The 21,221-nt window shown below is 41.9% G+C and overlaps 1 protein-coding gene and 1 pseudogene across 1 annotated transcript in view; one reads left to right on the forward strand and one right to left on the reverse strand.

The window, feature by feature from the left end:
* Window positions 1-21,221, reverse strand: part of WDR36 (WD repeat domain 36) — a 194,970-nt gene that overhangs the window by 104,889 nt on the left and 68,860 nt on the right. The window contains exon 12 of the mRNA XM_033929130.1: window positions 13,209-13,363. Within this exon, the coding sequence (XP_033785021.1) occupies window positions 13,209-13,363 (155 nt within the window). The remainder of the gene's footprint in view (window positions 1-13,208; window positions 13,364-21,221) is intronic.
* Window positions 13,780-14,843, forward strand: LOC117359763 (annotated as a pseudogene).

The raw sequence follows: 21,221 nt of genomic DNA on the forward strand, positions 1-21,221 counted from the left end.
GACGAGACATTCACAATAGCAGGACAAGTAAGGAAGAGAAAGTATTTACAGCAGAGTTACAAAAGAATGTAATGTGCACAGTTCTGCCTATCTCTGCACATGAGATTACATGGCAGGTTCTAAGATTCAGCAAGGGGAACCGTATTTTAGATTCATGTCCTGCTGATATTCTCTGGCAGACAGTTTTTGTTAAGGAAAAATTATATTTCTTACCTGATAACCTTCTTTCCTTTGGTCATGTCAGACTAGTCCAGAATGAATGGGTTATGTCCATCAACCAGCAGATGGAGATAGAGAAAAAATAGTCCCAAGAGTGTTGCCCTTTAACAGTATCATACAGCTTGGAATGTTCAGTATTTTGAATATCCAAGCAATGGTGCTCACAAGATATATAGCTAACAACTGGAAAAAACTAAGGCTTTTCCACTGAGGCTATACTGTTAACATTCCAGAACGAAGATCATACTCAACTGACATACAGGTATTTCACAGAATCAGGAGCTCTGAAGCATCCATAAAGGAAATGAATAGCAAAAGCTATTATCTGTAAGAAAACACTTAAGGAAAACCAGAGCGAGAGAGCTTCTGGACTAGTCTGGCATGACTAAAGGAAAGAAAATGATCATCAGGTATGAAACCTCTCCGGGGTGGGGAGAACGGGAGGGCGCTCTCTGGAATTGAAGGGGGATGGATTCTGTACGAACATAAGGAAGTTCTTCTTCACCCAGAGAGTGGTAGAAAACTGGAACACTCTTCCGGAGTCTGTCATAGGGGTAAACACCCTCCAGGGATTCAAGACAAAATTAGACAAGTTCCTCCTGAATCAGAATGTAAGCAGGTAGGGCTAGTCTCAGTTAGGGCGCTGGTCTTTGACCAGAGGGCCGCCGTGTGAACGGACTGCTGGGCACGACGAACTACTGGTTTGACCCAGCAACGGCAATTCTTATGTTCTTATGAAACAATTTTCCCTCTCACTATGTCTACTTCAGATGAGTCCAGAACAAATGGGAGGGATATAGCAAAGCAGTGTACTAAATGGGAGTGGAATGGGGGGAGAAAGGAAACCCCCCCCCAGAGGAGTGAACTGCAGCATCAGCAAATCGTTGTTCCAAAGGTAACTACCTAAGAATAAGCCTACTCTATGGAAGCAGTAAAGGTACTGATGACACCATCATCTAGAACAGGGGTGGGCAATCTTGGTCCTCAAGGGCCACAATCCAGTCAGATTTTCATGATTTCCACAATGAATATGTACAAGATTAATTTGCATGGACTGCTTCCATTGTATGCAAATCAATCTCATGCATGGAAGGATGGAGGGGGGACATACTATATGGAAGGATGGAGAAAAAGGGGACTCTGAATGGAAGGATGGGAGAGAGGGAGGGGATCATGCTAAATGCACAGATGGATGAGACTATCTTGAGTAATTATAGACCCATAGTGATAGTATCTTTTTTGAGGAAGGTAAAAGAAAAAAATTGTGTTAAAATAATTATTTTGTAGAAAAAGAACAGCTATTTGATAACCATCAATTCGGATTTAGGGTTGGACATAGTGTTGAGTCATTGCTTGTAACTACTGTGGATGAAATGAGGAAAGAGAAAGATAAGAGCAAAATACTCTGTATGATATCTCTAGATATATCTTCTGCCTTTGATACATTGGATAGAACGAGTTTGTTGGGTAAATTGAGGGCTATAGGAATAGGTGGAACAGTGTATGACTGGTCTGTATCTCATTTCCAGGGCCGATCAATTAAAGTTCTGTGTAATGAGTGAGTGTCTGAAGTTGCGCTTGTCCCACAGGGCTCCGCACTCTCAGTATTGATGTTTAATCTTTATATGGTATTCTTGGGGTAGATATTTCAAAATCTACATGTGAGTTACTGTTTTTATGCTAATGATATTCAATTCTTTTTCCCAAATGATAATTGGGAAATTGAGCTAATGTCTAAACTATCCATATGTTTATAAGCTGTTAATACGTGGATGGTGACGCTAAATATCACTAAGACTGATGTGATGATGATTAGAAAGGATGAGGATTTTAGGTGGCCAGAATATGTTGATTAATAATGTGAAAATCCCAATACATAAGCATCTTAAAGTATTAGGGGTTTGGTTAGACTCTACTTTGAGTATAAAAGAGCAGGTGTTAGCTGTGGTTAAAGCTGCTTTCTTTCAAAAGCGAGTACTTAGAAGATTAAAACCAATGCTACCAAACAATGACTTTCAGATTGTAGTTCAGACAGCTATTATTAAAAAATTAGATTACTGTAATGCGCTGTATTTAGGGATATCATTTGTGAGACACAAGGCATTGCAGACTGTTCAAAATGCAGCTGCATGATTAATTTGTGGAGGGAGCAGATTTGACCATGCGACACTGTTGCTGAAACAGCTTCATTGGCTACCAGTTAAATACTGGATTTTGTTTTTGTTTTTTTAAAAGTTTTTTTTATTGATTTTTTCACTTATCAACAAGTGTTATAAATTTTCCATACATTTATGTTAACAATACACTTGATATCTCTATAATGTATTTTATATAAACCATATTTTATATTATTTTTCTTATGAATTTATATAACATATATATTGTAATGATTTTATCAATTATTATTTAATTATGAACCCTTTTCTCTCCCTTTATCACATTAATTTCTCATAGGACTATCATTCATTCATTATGATATATTTTTTATAATGTATAATAAAGAGAATAAATTCTTTACCCCTTCCCTCCCTCCCTTCTTTAACCATTATCTTATTATGGGAAAAAATTAAAATCAGTCATTGCAAAAATCTGTTAATGGTCCCCAAATTTTCTTGAACTTATCCATATATCCTTTTTGTGTTGCAAATGTACGCTCCATCTTATATATATGGCAAACTGAGTTCCACCAAAAATTATAGTTTAATCTGTCATAATTTTTCCAATTATGTGTAATTTGCTGTACTGCTACTCCAGTCAATATAAATAAAAGTTTATTGTTATTTGATGAAATTTGACTTCGAGCTCTCATTGCAGTACCAAACAGAATCGTATCATATGTCAAGGCTACCGGATTTTCTAACATCCTATTAATTTGAGGCCAAATTGATTTCCAAAATATTAATATGAATGGACAATAGAATAAAAGATGATCTAATGTCCCTGCTTCAAGATGACAATGCCAGCATCTATTAGACTTAGAGCTATCTATTCTATGTAAACGTGTGGGGGTCCATAAAGCTCTATGTAAAATAAAAAACCAAGTTTGTCTCATAGAAGCTGACAATGTGCATTTTAACCTCCAAGACCAAAGTTGTGGCCATTGAGATGCATTAATCTGATGCTTAATCTCAATGCTCCAAATATCTCTAAGACCATTTTTTTTCTTTTTATGTACGAATCCAGATATTAATTTATACCACATTGCGGCCTGGTGACCCATGGAGTCTATCTGAAAACATAAGAATTCCATACTATGATAGTTATTAAGATTTTTCCATTCAGGGAACCCTACCTGAATGGCCTGCTTCAATTGCATCCATCTGAAATATTGTGATTTATTCAAACCGAATTTATTTTGCAATTGTGAAAACTCAAGCAGTTTACCTTTATTCATTACATCCTCTAAAATACGAATTCCAGCAATCATCCAATGTTTCCAGATAATTTTAAAACCGCCAACTTTGATCTTTGGATTGAGCCATATTGTTTGAGTCGTTGATTTAGTTATTGGAATAGGAGTTAGATTACTTATATATCTTATAGTTTTCCAAGTATCAACAAATATTTTGTGATCCTTATATAACCTTGGCATTTGAATACTGATTACATGACTCAGACGTAAAGGAAACATTAATCTCCATTCTAACCAGAACCAATCTGGTATATGTTCAATGGGCTCTGGGAGGATCCAATACATACCCTGACGCATAATATAGGCTTGATGGTACCTATAAAAATTTGGAAAATTTACCCCTCCCTCCGCAATTGGTCTTTGTAAAGATACTAGAGCAATTCTGGGGTTTTTTCCAAGCCAAATAAATTTTGTTAACATCTTATCCAATTTTTTGTAAAAAGACCCCTGAAAAAAAATTGGTATCATACCCATTTGGTAACAAACTACTGGTAATATCATCATTTTTACAGTTTGCACTCTCCCCCACCAAGATATGCATAAAGGATTCCATTGTTCACACATTTCTGACACTTTTTGTAATAAATTTTTTTCATTAATTTTCATAGTCTCATCCACAGTTTTTGTAATCCAAATTCCTAAGTATTTTAATCCTTCTTCTTTCCAAATAAAAGAAAATGAGTTAAATAAACTTTTTGTACAATGTACATTGAGTGGAAGCACTTCTGATTTATTCCAGTTTATTTTATAACCTGAAAATTTTCAAAATTTTTCAATTAATTCAAGCAAATTTGGAATAGTTGTTTCCGGATTTCTCAAATAAAGTAAAATATCATCCGCATATGCTGATAATTTATATTCTCTATCTGAATGCGGAATACCCTGTATCTCCCTTACCTGTTCTATAGCTAATAATAAGGGTTCTAAAACGATATCAAAAAGCAAAGGAGATAGTGGGCATCCTTGTCTAACCCCCCTTTGTAGAATAAATCTTTCTGAAAAATTGTTATTGATATATAATCTAGCAGCAGGGGAGCTATACAATGCTTTTATTGTTTGTATAAATCCGGATCCTATTCCAAACCATTCCATTGTCTGAAACATGAAGATCCATTCCACTCTATCAAAAGCTTTTTCAGCATCTAATGAAATAGAGAATGCTGGGTCATTAATGGATTTTGTCAAATATAACATGTGATGTGCCAGTCTAGTATTATGAGATGAGTGTCTTTGAGCAACGAAACCTGTCTGATGCATATCTATAATGAAAGGGAGAGCTTTAGCCAATCTTAATGCTAATGCCTTAGTTAAAATTTTTCCATCCACATTTATTAAAGAAATTGGTCTATAATTTGAAACCAAAGTGGGATCTTTATTTGGCTTAGGTAAAACTATAGTTATTGATTCAGCCATAGTACCTGTAATACAACCTTTATTTAGTTGTGTCTGATATAGTTTTAATAAATAGGGCATTATAATGTTTTGAAATGATTTATAAAACTCCACTGTATAACCATCTCCACCTGGAGCGGATCCAACCCTAAGGGATTTCAAAGCTGTATCTAATTCTTTTAAGGATATTGGTTCTTCTAAACTTCGTTTTATATGTTCAAGAATTTTTGGTCCTTTTATTAACTTTAAAAAATCTAAACCATCCTTTTCCTTTTTCGAATAAGGCTCAGAAGAATACAAATCTTTATAATATTTTAAAAATTGTTTTATAATGGGATCAATTTGAGATAAAATTTCACCATTCTCATTTTGAATAGCAATTATTTTTGTTTTTCTTTTTTTCGCTTTAAGATAATTTGCTAGCAATCTTCCTGCCTTATTCGAATTTCCATAATACAAAGCTTGCTGTACAAATAAATCTTTTCTAATAATTTTTGAAGAAATTTCATTATATTTACCTTTAGCTTTTAAAAGTTCTTGTTGTGTCAAATAATTCCATTTTTCAATTAATTTTGATTCTAGAGACTTCACCACTTTTTCCAATTCTGTAAATTGTTTTTTTTCTTTTTTTCTTTGTAATGCTGAATAAGAAATAATTTGTCCTCTAATATATGCTTTAAAAGCATCCCACAAAGTCTCTATTGAAATTTCTTCTGTATCATTAATTTGAAAATAATCTTTTATTTTTTCTAAAAGATTTTCACAAAAATCAGTATCTGTGAGCAATGTATTATTTAATTTCCATATAGGTCTATTTCCATTCTGATCTATTATTTTAATTTCAATCCACACTCTGGCATGATCAGATAGTATAATTGGATCAATGACAGCCTGTGTGACTTGATGTACTAATTGATTAGAAACAAAAATGTAATCTATTCTAGAAAAAGAATTATGAACCTGTGAGCAAAACGAAAATTCCCGACCATCAAAATGAAGAATACGCCAAATATCTTTTAAATCACAAGATTGTACCAAATTATCAAGGCCTAGTGATTTTATAAATCTTCTCGGACTTTTATCCATCAGTGGATCCATAACAGCATTGAAATCCCCTGCTACTACTAGATTTGAAGTAGCAAGTGGAAGAATTAATTGTTGCAGAGTTTTAAAAAATTCATTCTGGTTCGAATTAGGGGCATATATATTGAAGAGCGTCATGGTGGTATTTCCCATGTCCATTTCCACATATATCCATCTTCCAAGAGGATCAGCTGCCTTAAATTTAAATGAAGCAGAACATTTTTTATTTATTAATATAGCAACACCAGCTTTTTTTCCTATTGCTGAAGAAAAGTAACATTGTTTGACCCAATCATCTTTTAGCTTTATAGATTCGTTATGTGAAAGATGGGTCTCTTGTATGCAGCATATATCAGCGTTCTGTCTTTTTAAAAATAATAATGCTTTTTTTCTTTTAATCGGGTGATTGAGACCATTAACGTTTAAAGATATTATCTTAAGATCCATTATGCATTAATATAATTTGTAATGTAACATCCCAATCTTCAATATTTTTTTTAATCTTTTTTTTCCCACATATAAGATAAAATAAAGAATTACCTATTGTACACAGACCCTTGAAATTTAATACCCCCCTATTTAATACTGGATTTTGTACAAAGTTTTTGTGCTGATTTTTAAAGTACAGGTCCTTGTCGACTTACGACCGCAATTAGTTCCGACTGACAGGTCACAAGTTGACCTAGACGTAAGGCTCCAAAGGGTGGTGGTGAACGGCACCCCTCCGAAATGACGGAGGTGATTAGTGGAGTACCACAGGGCTCAGTCTTGGGCCCAATCCTATTCAACATCTTTATAAGAGACTTGGCAGAAGGGCTTCGAGGTAAAATAACATTATTCGCCGATGACGCCAAACTGAGTAATGTAGTGGGCAAATGCACAACAGACGAAGATTCAGTGCCCGACAACATGATGCACGACCTACTCCTACTGGAGCGATGGTCTAGGACATGGCAACTCAACTTCAATGCCAAAAAAAATGCAAAGTTATGCACCTGGGCAGCCAGAATCCATGCAAGTCTTATACCCTTAATGGCGAGATCCTAGCAAAAACGGTAGCAGAACGAGACTTGGGGGTAATCGTCAGTGAGGACATGAAGTCTGCCAATCAAGTGGAGCAGGCTTCGTCCAAGGCAAGACAAATCATGGGCTGCATACGAAGGGGTTTCGTCAGTCGTAAGGCGGAAGTCATTATGCCATTGTATAGATCCATGGTGAGGCCCCACCTGGAATACTGCGTGCAATTCTGGAGGTCGCATTATCGCAAGGATGTGCCGAGACTGGAGTCGGTGCAAAGAATGGCCACCCGGATGGTCTCGGGACTCAAAGATCTACCATACGAAAAACGGCTTGACAAATTACAGCTATACTCGCTCGAGGAGCGCAGAGAGAGGGGGGACATGATCGAGACGTTCAAGTATCTTACGGGCCGCATCGAGGCGGAGGAAGATATCTTCTTTTTCAAGGGTCCCACTACAACAAGAGGGCATCCGTTGAAAATCAGGGGCGGGAAACTACGAGGTGACACCAGGAAATTATTTTTCACTGAAAGAGTGGTTGATCGCTGGAATAGTCTTCCACTACAGGTGATTGAGGCCAGCAGCGTGCCTGATTTTAAGGCCAAATGGGATCGGCACATGGGCCGTGGGCCCTTATCTACCGTCTATTTCTATGTTTCTATGTTTAAGTCGGCCTATGTTAATACAGTATGTTTATCCCACACAAAAATAAGGTGATACCCTCTTTTTATCAAACTAACTTAGTATGGTACAGGATTGGTGGAGTTACACCGCTGGACCATCAGAGAAAAAGTACGTGGGGAGGGGTAAAAAACAGTTAGTATGGGCTGGGATATGAGATGGGGGAAACGCGTCGTAAAGTTGAACTGTCATAAGTTGCATAAGTCGTAAGTCGACAAGGACCTGTTCTACATTATGAGATACCTTGGTATCTGACTCAGGTGCTGAAAGTGTAACAAGCATGTAGACCAGTGTCCCGGAAACTTTCTTGAGGTGCAGCACACTAAAGGTAGTGGCCGCAGCTCGAGGCACCCGGAAGTGCACAGATGTTGCCATGATGTCATGTGCATGTGTGACATCATCATGTTGATGGCCGCGCATTCACGAAGGCCATCCAGAAGAGCCCTGAGATACCAGTGGGGGATGCTAGCAGGGAAGAGGGCCGGAAAGGCGAGGCATTTATGACCGGTGAGGCACATCCTGTAGGCGGTCAGCTGGTGCCGGTGCCTCTCCTCCCCAGAGTGCCATGGCCAGTGCCTCTCTTCCCCAGTGAGCCGTGGCACACCTGAAATCTCAGAAGGCACACAATATGAGATACACTGATGTAGACCCTTAAGGTCAGAGGGGAAGTTCAGGTTGGTAAGTGAAAGGCTTGTTAGTATTCACTATGCAAAAATGAGAGCCTCAATGATTTCAGTGGCAGGAGTGCTTTTATGGAATAATTTGACTGGACCACTTGGATTGTTTTTTTATATTCAGAAATTTAAGAGCATGTTAAAGATAACTTTATTTATAGAGGCCTTTTCTTGAAGATTCTTTTTTGTTTTTATGATTTTGATCTTGAAGAGATTTTAGATGAATGTAGTTATTTATTGCTGTATTGTCATTTGATTAACATAGAAACATAGAAGATGACGGCAGAAAAGGGCTATAGCCCATCAAGTCTGCCCACCCTACTGTCCCTTCCTCTTAAGTCTATACCTAGTGACTATTTATTCGACCCTCGTAGGGATCCCACATAGGTATCCCATTTATTCTTAAAGTCCAGCACGCTGCTGGCCTCGATCACCTGCACTGGAAGCTCATTCCAACGGTCAACCACTCTTTCTGTGAAGAAGTACTTCCTGATGTCGCCATGAAATTTCCCGTCCCTGAGTTTGAGTGGATGCCCTCTGGTGACAGATGGTCCCCTGAGAAAGAAGATATCATCTTCCACCTCGATACGTCCTGTGATGTATTTAAATGTCTCAATCATGTCTCCCCTCTCCCTACGTTCTTCTAGAGTGTAGAGCTGTAGTTTGTTTAGTCTCTCCTCGTACGAGAGACCTTTGAGACCCGAGATCCTCCTGGTGGCCATCCGTTGAACCGACTCGACTCTAAGCACATCTTTACGGTAATGTGGCCTCCAGAATTGTACACAGTATTCCAGATGAGGTCTCACCATGGTTCTGTACAATGGCATTATGACTTCAGGCTTCTTGCTGACAAATCTTCTACTGATACATCCCATCATCTGCCTTGCTTTAGATGAAGCCTTCTCCACTTGATTGGCAGTTTTCATGTCTGCACTGATGATTACTCCTAGGTCTCGTTCCGCCGAAGTACTAGTTAAAGTTTCTCCATTCAAGGTGTAATTTCTGCATGGATTACCGCTACCGAGGTGCATAACCTTGCATTTCCCAGCATTGAAGCCCAGCTGCCAGGTCGAGGACCATCTTTCCAATGTAAGCAGGTCCTGTGCCATACTATCCTGTAAATTACATTCACTTACTGTATTGCATAGTTTAGCGTCGTCGGCGAATAATGTTATTTTACCCTGAAGCCCCTGAGTCAGATCTCCTATGAATATGTTGAAAAGGAGTGGACCCAGGACTGAACCCTGCGGTACTCCGCTGGTCACCTCCGATGTTTTAGAGAGGGTACTGTTAACTATTATCCTTTGAAGTCTTCCACTTAGCCAATCATTGACCCAAGTAGTTAGTGTTTCTCCTAACCCTATCGATTTCATTTTGCTCAACAGCCTGCGGTGTGGGACACTATCAAATGCTTTACTGAAATCCAGGTACACGATGTCCATAGACTCTCCCAAGTCTAGCTTCCTTGTCACCCAGTCAAAGAAGCTGATGAGATTGGATTGGCAGGACCTACCCTTGGTGAATCCATGTTGATTGGGATCCCGTAGATTCCCCTCATACAGAATCGTGTCTAATTTGCTTTTAATTAAAGTTTCCATGAGTTTACACACTATTGATGTGAGACTCACCGGTCTGTAATTCGCAGCCTCTGTCCTGCAACCCTTTTTGTGCAGAGGAATGACTTTGGCTGTTTTCCAGTCCAAGGGTACTCTCCCCGTGCTTAGGGAGAGATTGAAGAGTGCGACTAGTGGTATTGTCAGGACATCGCACAACTCTTTGAGCACTCTTGGGTGCAGATTGTCTGGTCCCATGGCTTTATTTACCTTTAGTCTTGACAGTTCGCTGTAAACTTCACCTGGTGTGAACTCAAAATTCTGAAACGGGTCGTTCGCACTTGACTTAGCCTCTAACTGAGGATCATGTCCTGGTGCCTCGCAAGTGAAGACCGAGCAGAAGTATTCGTTCAGTAGTTCAGCTTTATCTGAATCTGCTTCCACGTAATTCCCATCCGGTTTGCTAAGGCGTACTATCCCGTCTGTGTTCTTTTTCCTATGTATTATGTGAATCACTTAGGTTTAAGCAGGGTACAAGTTTTTAAATAAAATAAATAAATAAATAAATAAATAATGGAAGGATGGAGGAGAGAAAAAGGGGATCCTGGGTGGAAAAGGGGGACAGGGTAGACAGTGGAAGTAAAGATGGGGTCATGTAACAGAACTTTTGTTGATCACATCAAGTAGGTCCTATACTCATGCAGAAAACATTTTGCTCTCTTCTAGTCGGTTCTTAGAGAGAACATAAGTTGAGCTAATGCCAAGAAAAAGAGAAAGTTGGAATTACACAGTAGAGGCAGATGGCTTTCCATCTTAGTTAAAGATGCTGTAAGTAAGAAGCAAATGAAGACTCTGGTGCTGTACAAAAGAAAAGGAGCCAAAACTGCATATGAAAGATGGGATGTTCCTATAGTGCCCAATAGGAAGTTGCAGTGAGGAAAGCCAAGTGCTGTCAGCATGCCTCACTTAGTTTGCCACTGTGCTCCCTCTGAGGCTGCTATTGTGTCACCCCAGTAGCACCACACAGAACCATGAAGGCACTAAACATAGAAACATAGAATATGACGGCAGAAAAGGGCTGTAGCCCATCAAGTCTGCCCACGCTAATGACCCACCCCCAGACTTCACCCGGCTAGAGATACCACATACATATCCCATTTCTTTTTAAAATCGAGCACGCTGCTGGCATTAATCACCTGCAATGGAAGTTCATTCCAATGATCGACTACCCTTTCGGTGAAGAAATACTTCCTGGCATCGCCATGAAATTGCCCGCCTTTGATTTTCAGCGGATGACCTCTTGTGGTTGAAGGTCCTTTAAGAAAGAAGATATCGTCTTCCACCTCGATGCGGCCCGTGATATATTTAAAAGTCTCAATCATGTCTCCCCTCTCTCTACGTTCCTCGAGCGAGTATAGCTGCAGTTTATTTAGTCTTTCCTCATATGGGAGGTTCTTGAGTCCCGAGACCATCCTGGTGGTCATTCGCTGAACTGACTTGATTCTCCGCACATCTTTTTGATAATGTGGTCTCCAGAATTGAACACAATATTCAAGATGAGGTCTCACCATGGATCTGTACAGGGGCATTATGACTTCGGGCCTCCGGCTGACGAAACCTCTACGGATGCATCCCACCATTTGTCTAGCCTTGGATGCAGCTTTCTCCACCTGCTTGGCAGTTTTCATGTCTTCACTAATGATTACTCCCAAATCACGCTCTGCCCTAGTCCTAGCTAAGGTCTCACCATTTAGAGTGTAAGTTCTGCACGGGTTTCTGCTGCCAAGGTGCATGACCTTACATTTTTTGGCATTGAAGCCTAGCTGCCAAGTCGAGGACCAATGTTCCAATAAGAGCAGGTCCTGTTCCATACTGTCGGGCAAGGTGCTATTATCTACTATGTTGCAAGGTGCAGGAAAAATGAAGGCTGAAAATGAACCGCAAAACTGCTGTCGTAGAGCAGCAAATTTGAAACTGGCATTGTGTTGAGTGCTTCAGACAGACTGGGTCACCCTGAAAGTCCATTAGACTGTTTTACTGCCTTTTGTGGTTGCTGGTAGAGAAGGCTGCCACCACTGCAGTGCCAATGAGGCTACTGAGAATATTCAGCCTACCGCCAATGCATAGCATAGGAGTGTGGCGGAACCATGCAGCAAAAAGAATAAGGGTGCTGAAATGACCTCACTGAAAAGTCTCTGCCAACTTGCAGCACATAAGGATGCTACCATCATGCATCAGACAAGAACACTGCTACCATGCAAAATATAATTATGCTTGTACCATGCAGCAATGAAAAATGTTGCTATCGTGTAACAGATAAGGCTTCCATCACGTTGCTCCTATGAAGAATATAAGGACGTTGGCACTGGGTAACACATAAAGAGACCTCTACTATGCAGCACATAAAGAGGCTGCCATCCTGCTGCATATGAAGACACTACTATCTTGCTACATACAATAGCATTACCACTATACTGTATCCACAGATACTACCATCATAAAGCATAAAATCACTATACCATGTAGCAAGCTAAGCATTTTATTTATTTATTTAATTTTCTATACCTTTCTCCCAGGGTAGCTCCGAACAGTTTACATGAATTTATTCAGGTACTCAAGCATTTTTCCCCTATCTGTCCCAGTGGGCTCACAATCTATCTAATGTACCTGGGGCAAAGGAGGGATTAAGTGACTTGCTCAGGGTCACAAGAAGCAGCAAGGGTTTGAACCCACAATCTCAGGGTGCTGAGGCTGTAGCTTTAACCACTGCGCCACACTCTCCCATACCACTATGCAGAATGTTATCCTTAAGCAACCTAAAATGCTTTAACCACCATGCCACCTAGAAGAATGCTGTGCCAGCACTGCATATAAGGATGAGCCCACCATCCAAGCAATATGGTATTACACAATGGAGCCTAGAAAGATAGCTACCACTAAACATAGTAACATTGTAAATGACGGCAGATAAAGACCCGAATGGTCCATCTAGTCTGCCCAAACATACACTCTACAATTTAATGATTTACTACTTATAAACTAAGCAAGAATATATGCTTTTTCTGTGTTTTTAAATATAGTTAAAGGGAAAGCCTAAACTTGGGAAAATTTATTTTAGAAATTTACAAATACGCCCTAGCATAGACAAATATTTCTGAAAAGTTATGAAACTTACTGTTGCATGTACGTTAAGTGGTTTGCTTTTCTTAAACTTTTCTGGTTTCAGTTTGTGTACTCCCATAGATGTTTTCTGGTAGTTCCAGGTTGTACAGCTCACATACCCTTGATGACATGCAACTATTCCATCCCAATCACTCTGACGTGCTGTTTCTGCAATAAAATGGAAACAATTACTCAAATAGAGAATTAACTTTGAAATTGATGCCTATACCAGACATCTAAAAAGATGTTTAATAGGGATGGGCAGCCAGAAAATGGGTATCATTTTTTCCCTTTTGAGAACTGTATCACTGAACAGTGCTCCAAATCTAGCAGTTTCTTACTTGATTTGCACATGGACTCTCCTGACATCCTGGCTCTTGGAATGTTAGACTCACACAGAGCCACAACTGTGCATGAGAAGCCTTGAGACATGTTACAACATGCAGACTTGCTTCAACATGCTTGCTACTTTCTTTTATACTCAGGTAGATAAATTATTGAACAACCCACGTACCTCAGTGGATAATAATAACAATAATTTTATTTCTTATATACTGCCAAAGCCATAGTAGTTCGAGGCGGTTTTCAACGAAGAAGGGCTGGCAGATTACCCCAAGCTGATGAACATTGTTGGGAATGCTCTCCGTTTCTTAATTGTTTTTGTCAAAATGAAAACAGTTGATGGAAGAACAGCACATCAGTAATGTGCTGATCTGCGATGTCCAGGTTTATTGGGGGAGCCTGCTCAGCAACAAATACAATTGGAGCTATGATAAGCTAATGGGTGGAGAGCTTCATACTATGGGCATTTACATTATAGATCTTTTGACTCATCTAACTAGTAGAAAAGCAGAGGTGGTCCATGGCTTGCTTAAAACATTTGTGAAGCAAAATGCAGCAATAAGTGGGACGTAGCATGTCACAAGTGATGAATTCTGTTTCTTCCAAATGCTGATGACAGGAGATGTTTGTAGTATTGTAACTCTCCCCGTTAGCAGCTTTTGTTGCATCTATTTTAGTTATATCTCTTTTCAAGTTAAATTAGGTTTGGTTCCATACACATCCGGGGAGGGAGGGGGGTATTTCATAGCAATGTATTGGAATATGTCTATATTTCGGGTTTGTAAAGGGTTGGGGGATAATGATGATCTTTGAAAATTTGTTGTTCAAAGGTGTGTTTTTATGGTTGATATCTTTCAAATGTATACAATTGTATTGCACTGTTCATATTGGAAAATAATAAAAAATTTACAAAGTTAGTATTGTAACTCTCAATTTTAACATGCCAGGGGTGTTTTTGTTCATGAAGTTATGATTGTAGGTTCTGTGGGGCGCCTCATAGCACGTGGAACCAGCTTGTATGAATAGAAGAACACAGCTGTTCAAGAGGAACTCTTGCTCGCTGACTCTTTAACCATTAGCCCTGAGTCTACTGGAAAAAGATTTTAAAGACAACCCACTGCTCTACCTAAAGACGAAGTATACATGGCTAACATCACAGCAGTCCTTCAAGGATCAAGATGACTGTCGAATTTGGGATCACAAACCAGTTGCCATGGCAGCCTTTTTTGAAGATAGTATCTACACGCAAAGTATGGTAGATGCTATTAAAAAATCCTGCAGATCTGGGAACACTCATCTGTTATAGCCTTTTTATCAAATTGATATGTTTGAATCTGGTAACTGAAGGGAGAGTGATTGGTTGTCTGTTTTATTGTGTAGGTATGTCATTTTTACTTTTTGAATATGTTTTCATTGTGATCTGCTTAGGATTTAATTGGAAGGAGAAATTAGGTTCTTACCTGCTAATTTTCTTTATTTTAGTCTCTCCAGACTGGCACTGCTCATTGATGGGTAATAGCTCACCATGACCAGCAGGTAGAGACTGAGACATAAACTTTTGGCTGTAGTATAAGTGGGCTGAGCAGTCCCTAATACACTCAGTCTGCCAAATAGCCAAGCAGAACTAATTAATAAGGGCTAATTATAATAACACTCCCAACAGAAGTAACTACTAACATAGAACAATATTCAAGTTTCAGATTTTTATTAAAATTCAATTCTAATCGAGTTACAGATAAAATATAATGGGGAATACAAAAATAAAAAAAGTAAAAATGGCAATAACAATACAATTAAAAAGAAACTGTTGGAAATCGAATTGGAGAAGAACCTTCAGCAAACGTCCCCACAGCTCGCCAGCTACACCAGCTGAGCCAAAGGCCACTGTTCTTTTAATCTCCCCTACCCCACTAAAAACATGAGAACCCGCAGGAAAAAAAATAAAATAAAATCACACTCGTCACGCAAAACCTGAAAGAACAGACAGGGTGGAGAGTGTGCTGGTCTGGAGAGTCTAAAAGAAAGAAATTAGCAGGTAAGAACCTAATTTCTCCTTTTTCATCGCCTCTCCAGACCAGAACAGCTCACTGATAGGATGTACCAAAGAAGTACCCATCTGGGTGGGACCCCCGAAGGACTTCCACAAGAACACGTTCACCGAACACCGCGTCAGGATGCGTTTGAACGTCCACACGGTAGTGTCGCACAAAAGAATGGAAAGAAGACCAAACTGCAGCTTTACAGATATCCATTGGAGGCACAAGAGAAGACTCAGCCCAAGAAGCTGCCTGACCTAGAGTGGAATGAGCCTTGAGAAAGTCCGGAACAGGCTTCTTCTGAAGAAGGTATGCCAAAGCGATAGTCTCCTTGATCCAGCGCGCAATGGTAGCCTTGGAAGCACCGTCCTCCTTACGAGAACCTGCTAAAAGGATAAAAAAAGATCTGATTTCCGGAAAACCTGGGTCCGCTGAATATAAGAGCAAAGGACTTGACAGACATCCAATTTGCGCAATTGCCTCTGCTCCAAAGAGCCCTCCTGACTACCCAAAACTGGGAGGACCATGGACTGGTTGACATGAAAATGCAAAACCACCTTTAGCAGAAAGGAAGGGACAGGCCGCAGCACAACGCGCTCCCTAGAAAACGCCAGGAAAGGAGGCCAAGAGAAAACTTGCAGCTCGGAAACGCATCTCGCAGTTAAGAGTAAGATCCTTCAATGAGCAAGAACCTAGGGGCTCAAAGGGCACGGACAGGACCAGATTGAGATCTCAGGTTGGAACCAAAGGCCGCACTGGAGGTCGAAGCAATTTAGCCGCCCTCAAAAAGCGTATCACATTTGGAGAAGATGTTAAATGCATCTCCTGCAGCAAACCACGAAAAGCAGACAAAGCCGCAAGCTGAACCCGGAGAGAAGACCAGGCCAGACCCATGTCCAGGCCATCCTGCAAGAACTCCAAGATGCAATGCAAAGAGGTGCGAATGGAAACCACTCCATGTGCGGCACACCACTCCTCAAAGATACACCAAACACACACATAAGTCCGAGAAGTTGAAAATCTCCATGACCCCAAGAGTGGAGATCACTTTATCCAAATAACCCCTCTTACCTAGATGGTCCCTTTCAAAAGCCAAGCCGTACAACAAAAGGGACCTGGACCGAACATTGGAATGGGGTCCTGAGTCAGAAGGTCGTGCGCAAAGGACAGCAGAAGAGGATCTACCACTAGATGCCATATGCTCAATCTATCTCTTTCCACTGCAACTGCCCCTGCTGTCTTCAAACATGCGGTGGTTAAGCCACTTCTCAAAAAACCCTCACTGAACCCCTCCTGCCCATCCAACTATCGCTCTGTCTCCCTTCTTCCGTTCCTATCCAAGATACTTGAGCGTCCTATTCTCCGTCACTACCTGGACTTCCTTTCAACTCGACAGATTCTCGATCCTCTACAATCTGGTTTTCGCCCCCAACACTCCACAGAGACTGCCCTCACTAAGGTCTGCAGTGACTTGTTCATGGCCAGATCTAAGGGCCTTTACTCTATCTTTATCCTTCCTGACCTGTCTGCTGCCTTTGATACTGTAAATCACAGCTTACTCCTTGATACGCTGTCCTTGTTTGGATTCCATGAATCTGTCCTCTCCTGGTTTGCCTCCTACTTTTCCCAATGCACCTTTAGTGTATGTGTTGGTGGGTCCTTATCTGTTGCTACCCCGCTAGCGGTTGGTGTACCCCAGGGTTTTGTCTTAGGACCTCCTCTCTTCTCCCTCTACACCTCTTCCCTCGGTGCCGTGATCTCCTCCCATGGCTTCCAGTATCATCTATATGCTGATGACTCCCAGATCTACCTCTCTGCACCTGAAATTTCACCTAAAGTCCAAGAAAAAGTATCTGCTTGTTTGGCTGACATTCCTGCCTGGATGTTCTGCCATCATCTGAAACTAAATATGTCCAAGACTGAGCTGCTTCTCCTTTCCTCCTAAACCCTCTGCTCCTCCTTTTCTCCTAAACCCTCTGCTCCTCCTTTTCTCCATATCAGTAAATAATACTTTGTCATTCTTCTAGTCTCCTCTGCTCACAACCTTGGAGTGGTCTTAGATTCCGACCTCTCATTTTTTATGCATATCCAACTACCTGCTAAGACATGTCGCTTCTATCTCTTCAATATCACCAAAATTTGCCCATTCCACTCTGAGCACAATACTCGGATCCTTGTCCAAGCTCTTGTAACCTCACGCTTAGATTACTGCAATCTACTCCTAACTGGTATCTCGCAGTGTTGCTTCTCCCCCTTGCAATCTGTGCATAACTCTGCTGCACGACTCATCTTCTACCAACCTCACTACGCTCATGTCACCCCTCTCCTTAAATCACTTCACTGGCTCCCTATCTGCCATCGCATACAGTTCAAGATCTTACTGCTGACCTACAAGTGTGTTCATTCAGCTGCCCCTCAATATCTCTCCTCACTTCTTTCTCCTTATACACCTCCCAGAGAACTCCATTCCACAGATAAGCTGTTCTTAGCTTTACCCTTCTCCTCCACTGCCAATTCCAGACTTCATTCCATTCATCTAGCTGCCCCCTATTCCTGGAATAAATTACCCAAGTTTGTCCGTTAAGCCCCTTCCCTTCTCTTGTTTAAAAGCAGACTGAAAACCCACCTTTTTGATATAGCTTTCAATCCTTAACCCTACTCCTCTGACCTCCAACCTATCCCACTGATTACCATTCCCCTTAACTGTATCCATAACATCCTGTTTGTCTGTCTTACCTGTTTAGATTGTAAGCTCTTCGAGAAGAGACTGTTTTCTTATTCTTTATGACTCTGTGCAGCGCCTCATGTGTCTGGTAGTGCTATTGAAATAATTAGTAGTAGTAGTAGTAGATGATGAACCAGATCTGTGTACCACGGGCACCTGGGCCAGTCTGGAGCCACCAGGATCAAGCAACTGGGATGTCAAGCAATGTGAAAAAGACTCTGCCAACCATTGGCCGCGGAGGAAACACATACAGGAGGTCCCCCACCGGCCAAGGCTGTACCAGAGCATCCAGCCCCTCAGCCTGAACATCACTATGCTAACTGAAGAATGGGAGTGCTTTGGTGTTGACACTCCTGGCCATCAGGTCCATGACCGGCTGACCGCAAGCCTGCACAATCAACTCAAAAGCTGCGGGACCGAGACACCACTCTCCGGGATCTAGCATGTAACGACTATATGGGAAGCCAAAATATTCAGAAGATAAGACTCTGCCCAGGCCATGAGCAGAGCAGCCTCCTGTGCTACCAGACAATTCCTGGTTCCCCTCGACAATTGACATAAGCCACTGAGAACCTGGACCGACTTGCCTGTCAGCAATGTATGGAACGCTAGCAATGCCAGCCAGATTGCTCTGGTCTCCAGAACATTGATCGACCAAGACGCCTCCGCCAGAGACCAGCTCCCCTGAGCCAAGCTACCATGATACTGAGCTCCTCAGCCGAGGAGACTGATGTCTGTGATAAGCACTGTCCACTGGGGCTGATCCAGACTCACTCCCTGCACCAGATTGGAAAACTGTAGCCACCAATAGAGGCTGTGACGAACTAACCCCCGAAGAGGAACGGGAGAGTCCAGATCGTGCAACTAAGGCGACCACTGCTGAATAAGAGCATACTGAAGTGGCCACATGTGAGCCCGGGCCCACTGATTCACGTCCAGGGAGGCCGCCATTGACCCCAGGACCTGGAGAAAATCCTGCGCCCGAGAAACTAAACTAAACCAAACTAAACCTTAGGTTTGTATACCGCGCCATCTCCACAAGCGTAGAGCTCGGCACGGTTTACAGGGTTAGGTTGAAAAGGAGCTACAATGAAGGGTTATAGGAAAGGAGCTAGGAAGATAAAGAGGGACAGGGTACCATAGAGCGGGAGGTGTTAGATTTTTGAAAAGAGCCAAGTTTTCAGGTGTTTGCGGAAGGATTGGAGGGAGCTTGAAATTCTGAGCGGGGATGTGAGGTTGTTCCAGAGTTCTGTGGTTCTAAAGGGGAGGGATGTTCCTAGTTTTCCTACGCGGGATATAACTTTTGCAGAGGGGAATGATAGTTTCAGTTTTTGGGAAGATCTAGTGGAATTAGGGTTAGAGGAGTTCCAGAAGAGTGGGATAACGGGAGGGAGGATGCCATGTAGGATCTTGAAAGCTAAACAGGCACATTTAAAGAGGACTCTGGAGTGAACTGGGAGCCAGTGAAGTTTGGACAGGAGTGGGGAGACGTGGTCAAACTTACCTTTAGCGAAAATAAGCTTGGCCGCGGCGTTCTGGATCAGCTGAAGTCTAAGGAGTTTTTTTTTAGTTAGGCTTAAATAGATGGAGTTGCAATAATCCAGTCTAGAGAGGATGGTGGATTAAATCTGCGATTGCAACTTGTTCACTCGGGCCTCTGGAAGGAAGACCTTCCCCAAGCTGGTGTCGAAGAAAACCCCGAGGTACTCTAGGCACTGCAATGGGGGTCAACCGGCTCTTGGACAGGTTCATCGCCCATCTCAAGGACCGCAGAAATTCCACAACCCGAGCCATAACCCAGGAGCTCTCCTGACAAGACTTTGTCCGGATCAACCAGTCGTCCAGATAGGGATGAAAAAGAATGCCCTCTTTGCATAAGGCTGCCACCATGACCACAATCTTGGTGAACTTCTGCAGAGCTGTGGCCAGTCCAAAAGGAAGCGCATAAAACTGATAGTGCCATCCCAAGATCACAAAGCGATGGAACCTTTGATGGGAGGCGTGAATCGGAACATGCAAGATTGAGAGGGGTCAGGAATTCCCCCAGCTGAACTGCCAGAATGACAGATCTTAGGGTCTCCATACAAAAAGATGGAACCCAGAGCGCCCCGTTGACTCCCTTCAGATCCAAGATGGGCCGAAAATATCCCTCTTTCTTGGGCACTACAAAGTAAATGGAATACCTGTCACTTTGAGGTCTAGCAACCATTGTGGCGTCTGACGAAAGGCCCACTTCTTCCATGCTGCCTGACAAGAAGAAGCGATAAAGCAATCTGGCAAAGGCCGGGAAAGCTCCAAAGCATAACTGTCCCAAATCAACTCCAGGACTCACTGATCCGTTGTTATCTTGGCCCACCCCTGGTAAAACATCTGCAACTGGACACCCCACCGGCACCAGGGGAAGAGCCCGCAAGGAGTCATTGGGCGGGGTGGGTGGTGGAGAGACCGGCGGAGGAATCACGTCTCCCCCAACAGGCCCCCACAAAGGACTGAATGCGCTGAAAGAAATGGCCCTGGGGAGACCCGGTGGAAGGAAAGGAAGCTGCCCCATGACCAGGGCGGTAGCAGCGAAAATCACGCAAACGCCTCTGTGCAACGCTCCCCCCTCCACCCTCCGCGCAGGCGGGCAAGCACAGTCTTCAGGAAGGCGGGACACCTTAAGAGTCCGTCAATGTCTGTACCAACTTGTCCAGATCCTCATCAAACAAGAGAGACTCCCAAAAGTTTCGCCTTTGACGCCGGGTCCGCCAACGAAGCCCAAAGCCACAAGGTATTACACACGGCCACATTGAGAGCCATGGACTTGGCCAAAGCCCGCAACACATCATACATGGCATCTGAAAAATACGAAGCGCCCAACTCAATCTTAGTTAACTCCTGATCCACCAAGGACCAGTCATTAGACTCCCAATTCCTGATCCAC

The sequence above is a fragment of the Geotrypetes seraphini genome, chromosome 1, assembly GCF_902459505.1.
Source record: "Geotrypetes seraphini chromosome 1, aGeoSer1.1, whole genome shotgun sequence".
NCBI lineage: Eukaryota > Metazoa > Chordata > Amphibia > Gymnophiona > Dermophiidae > Geotrypetes > Geotrypetes seraphini.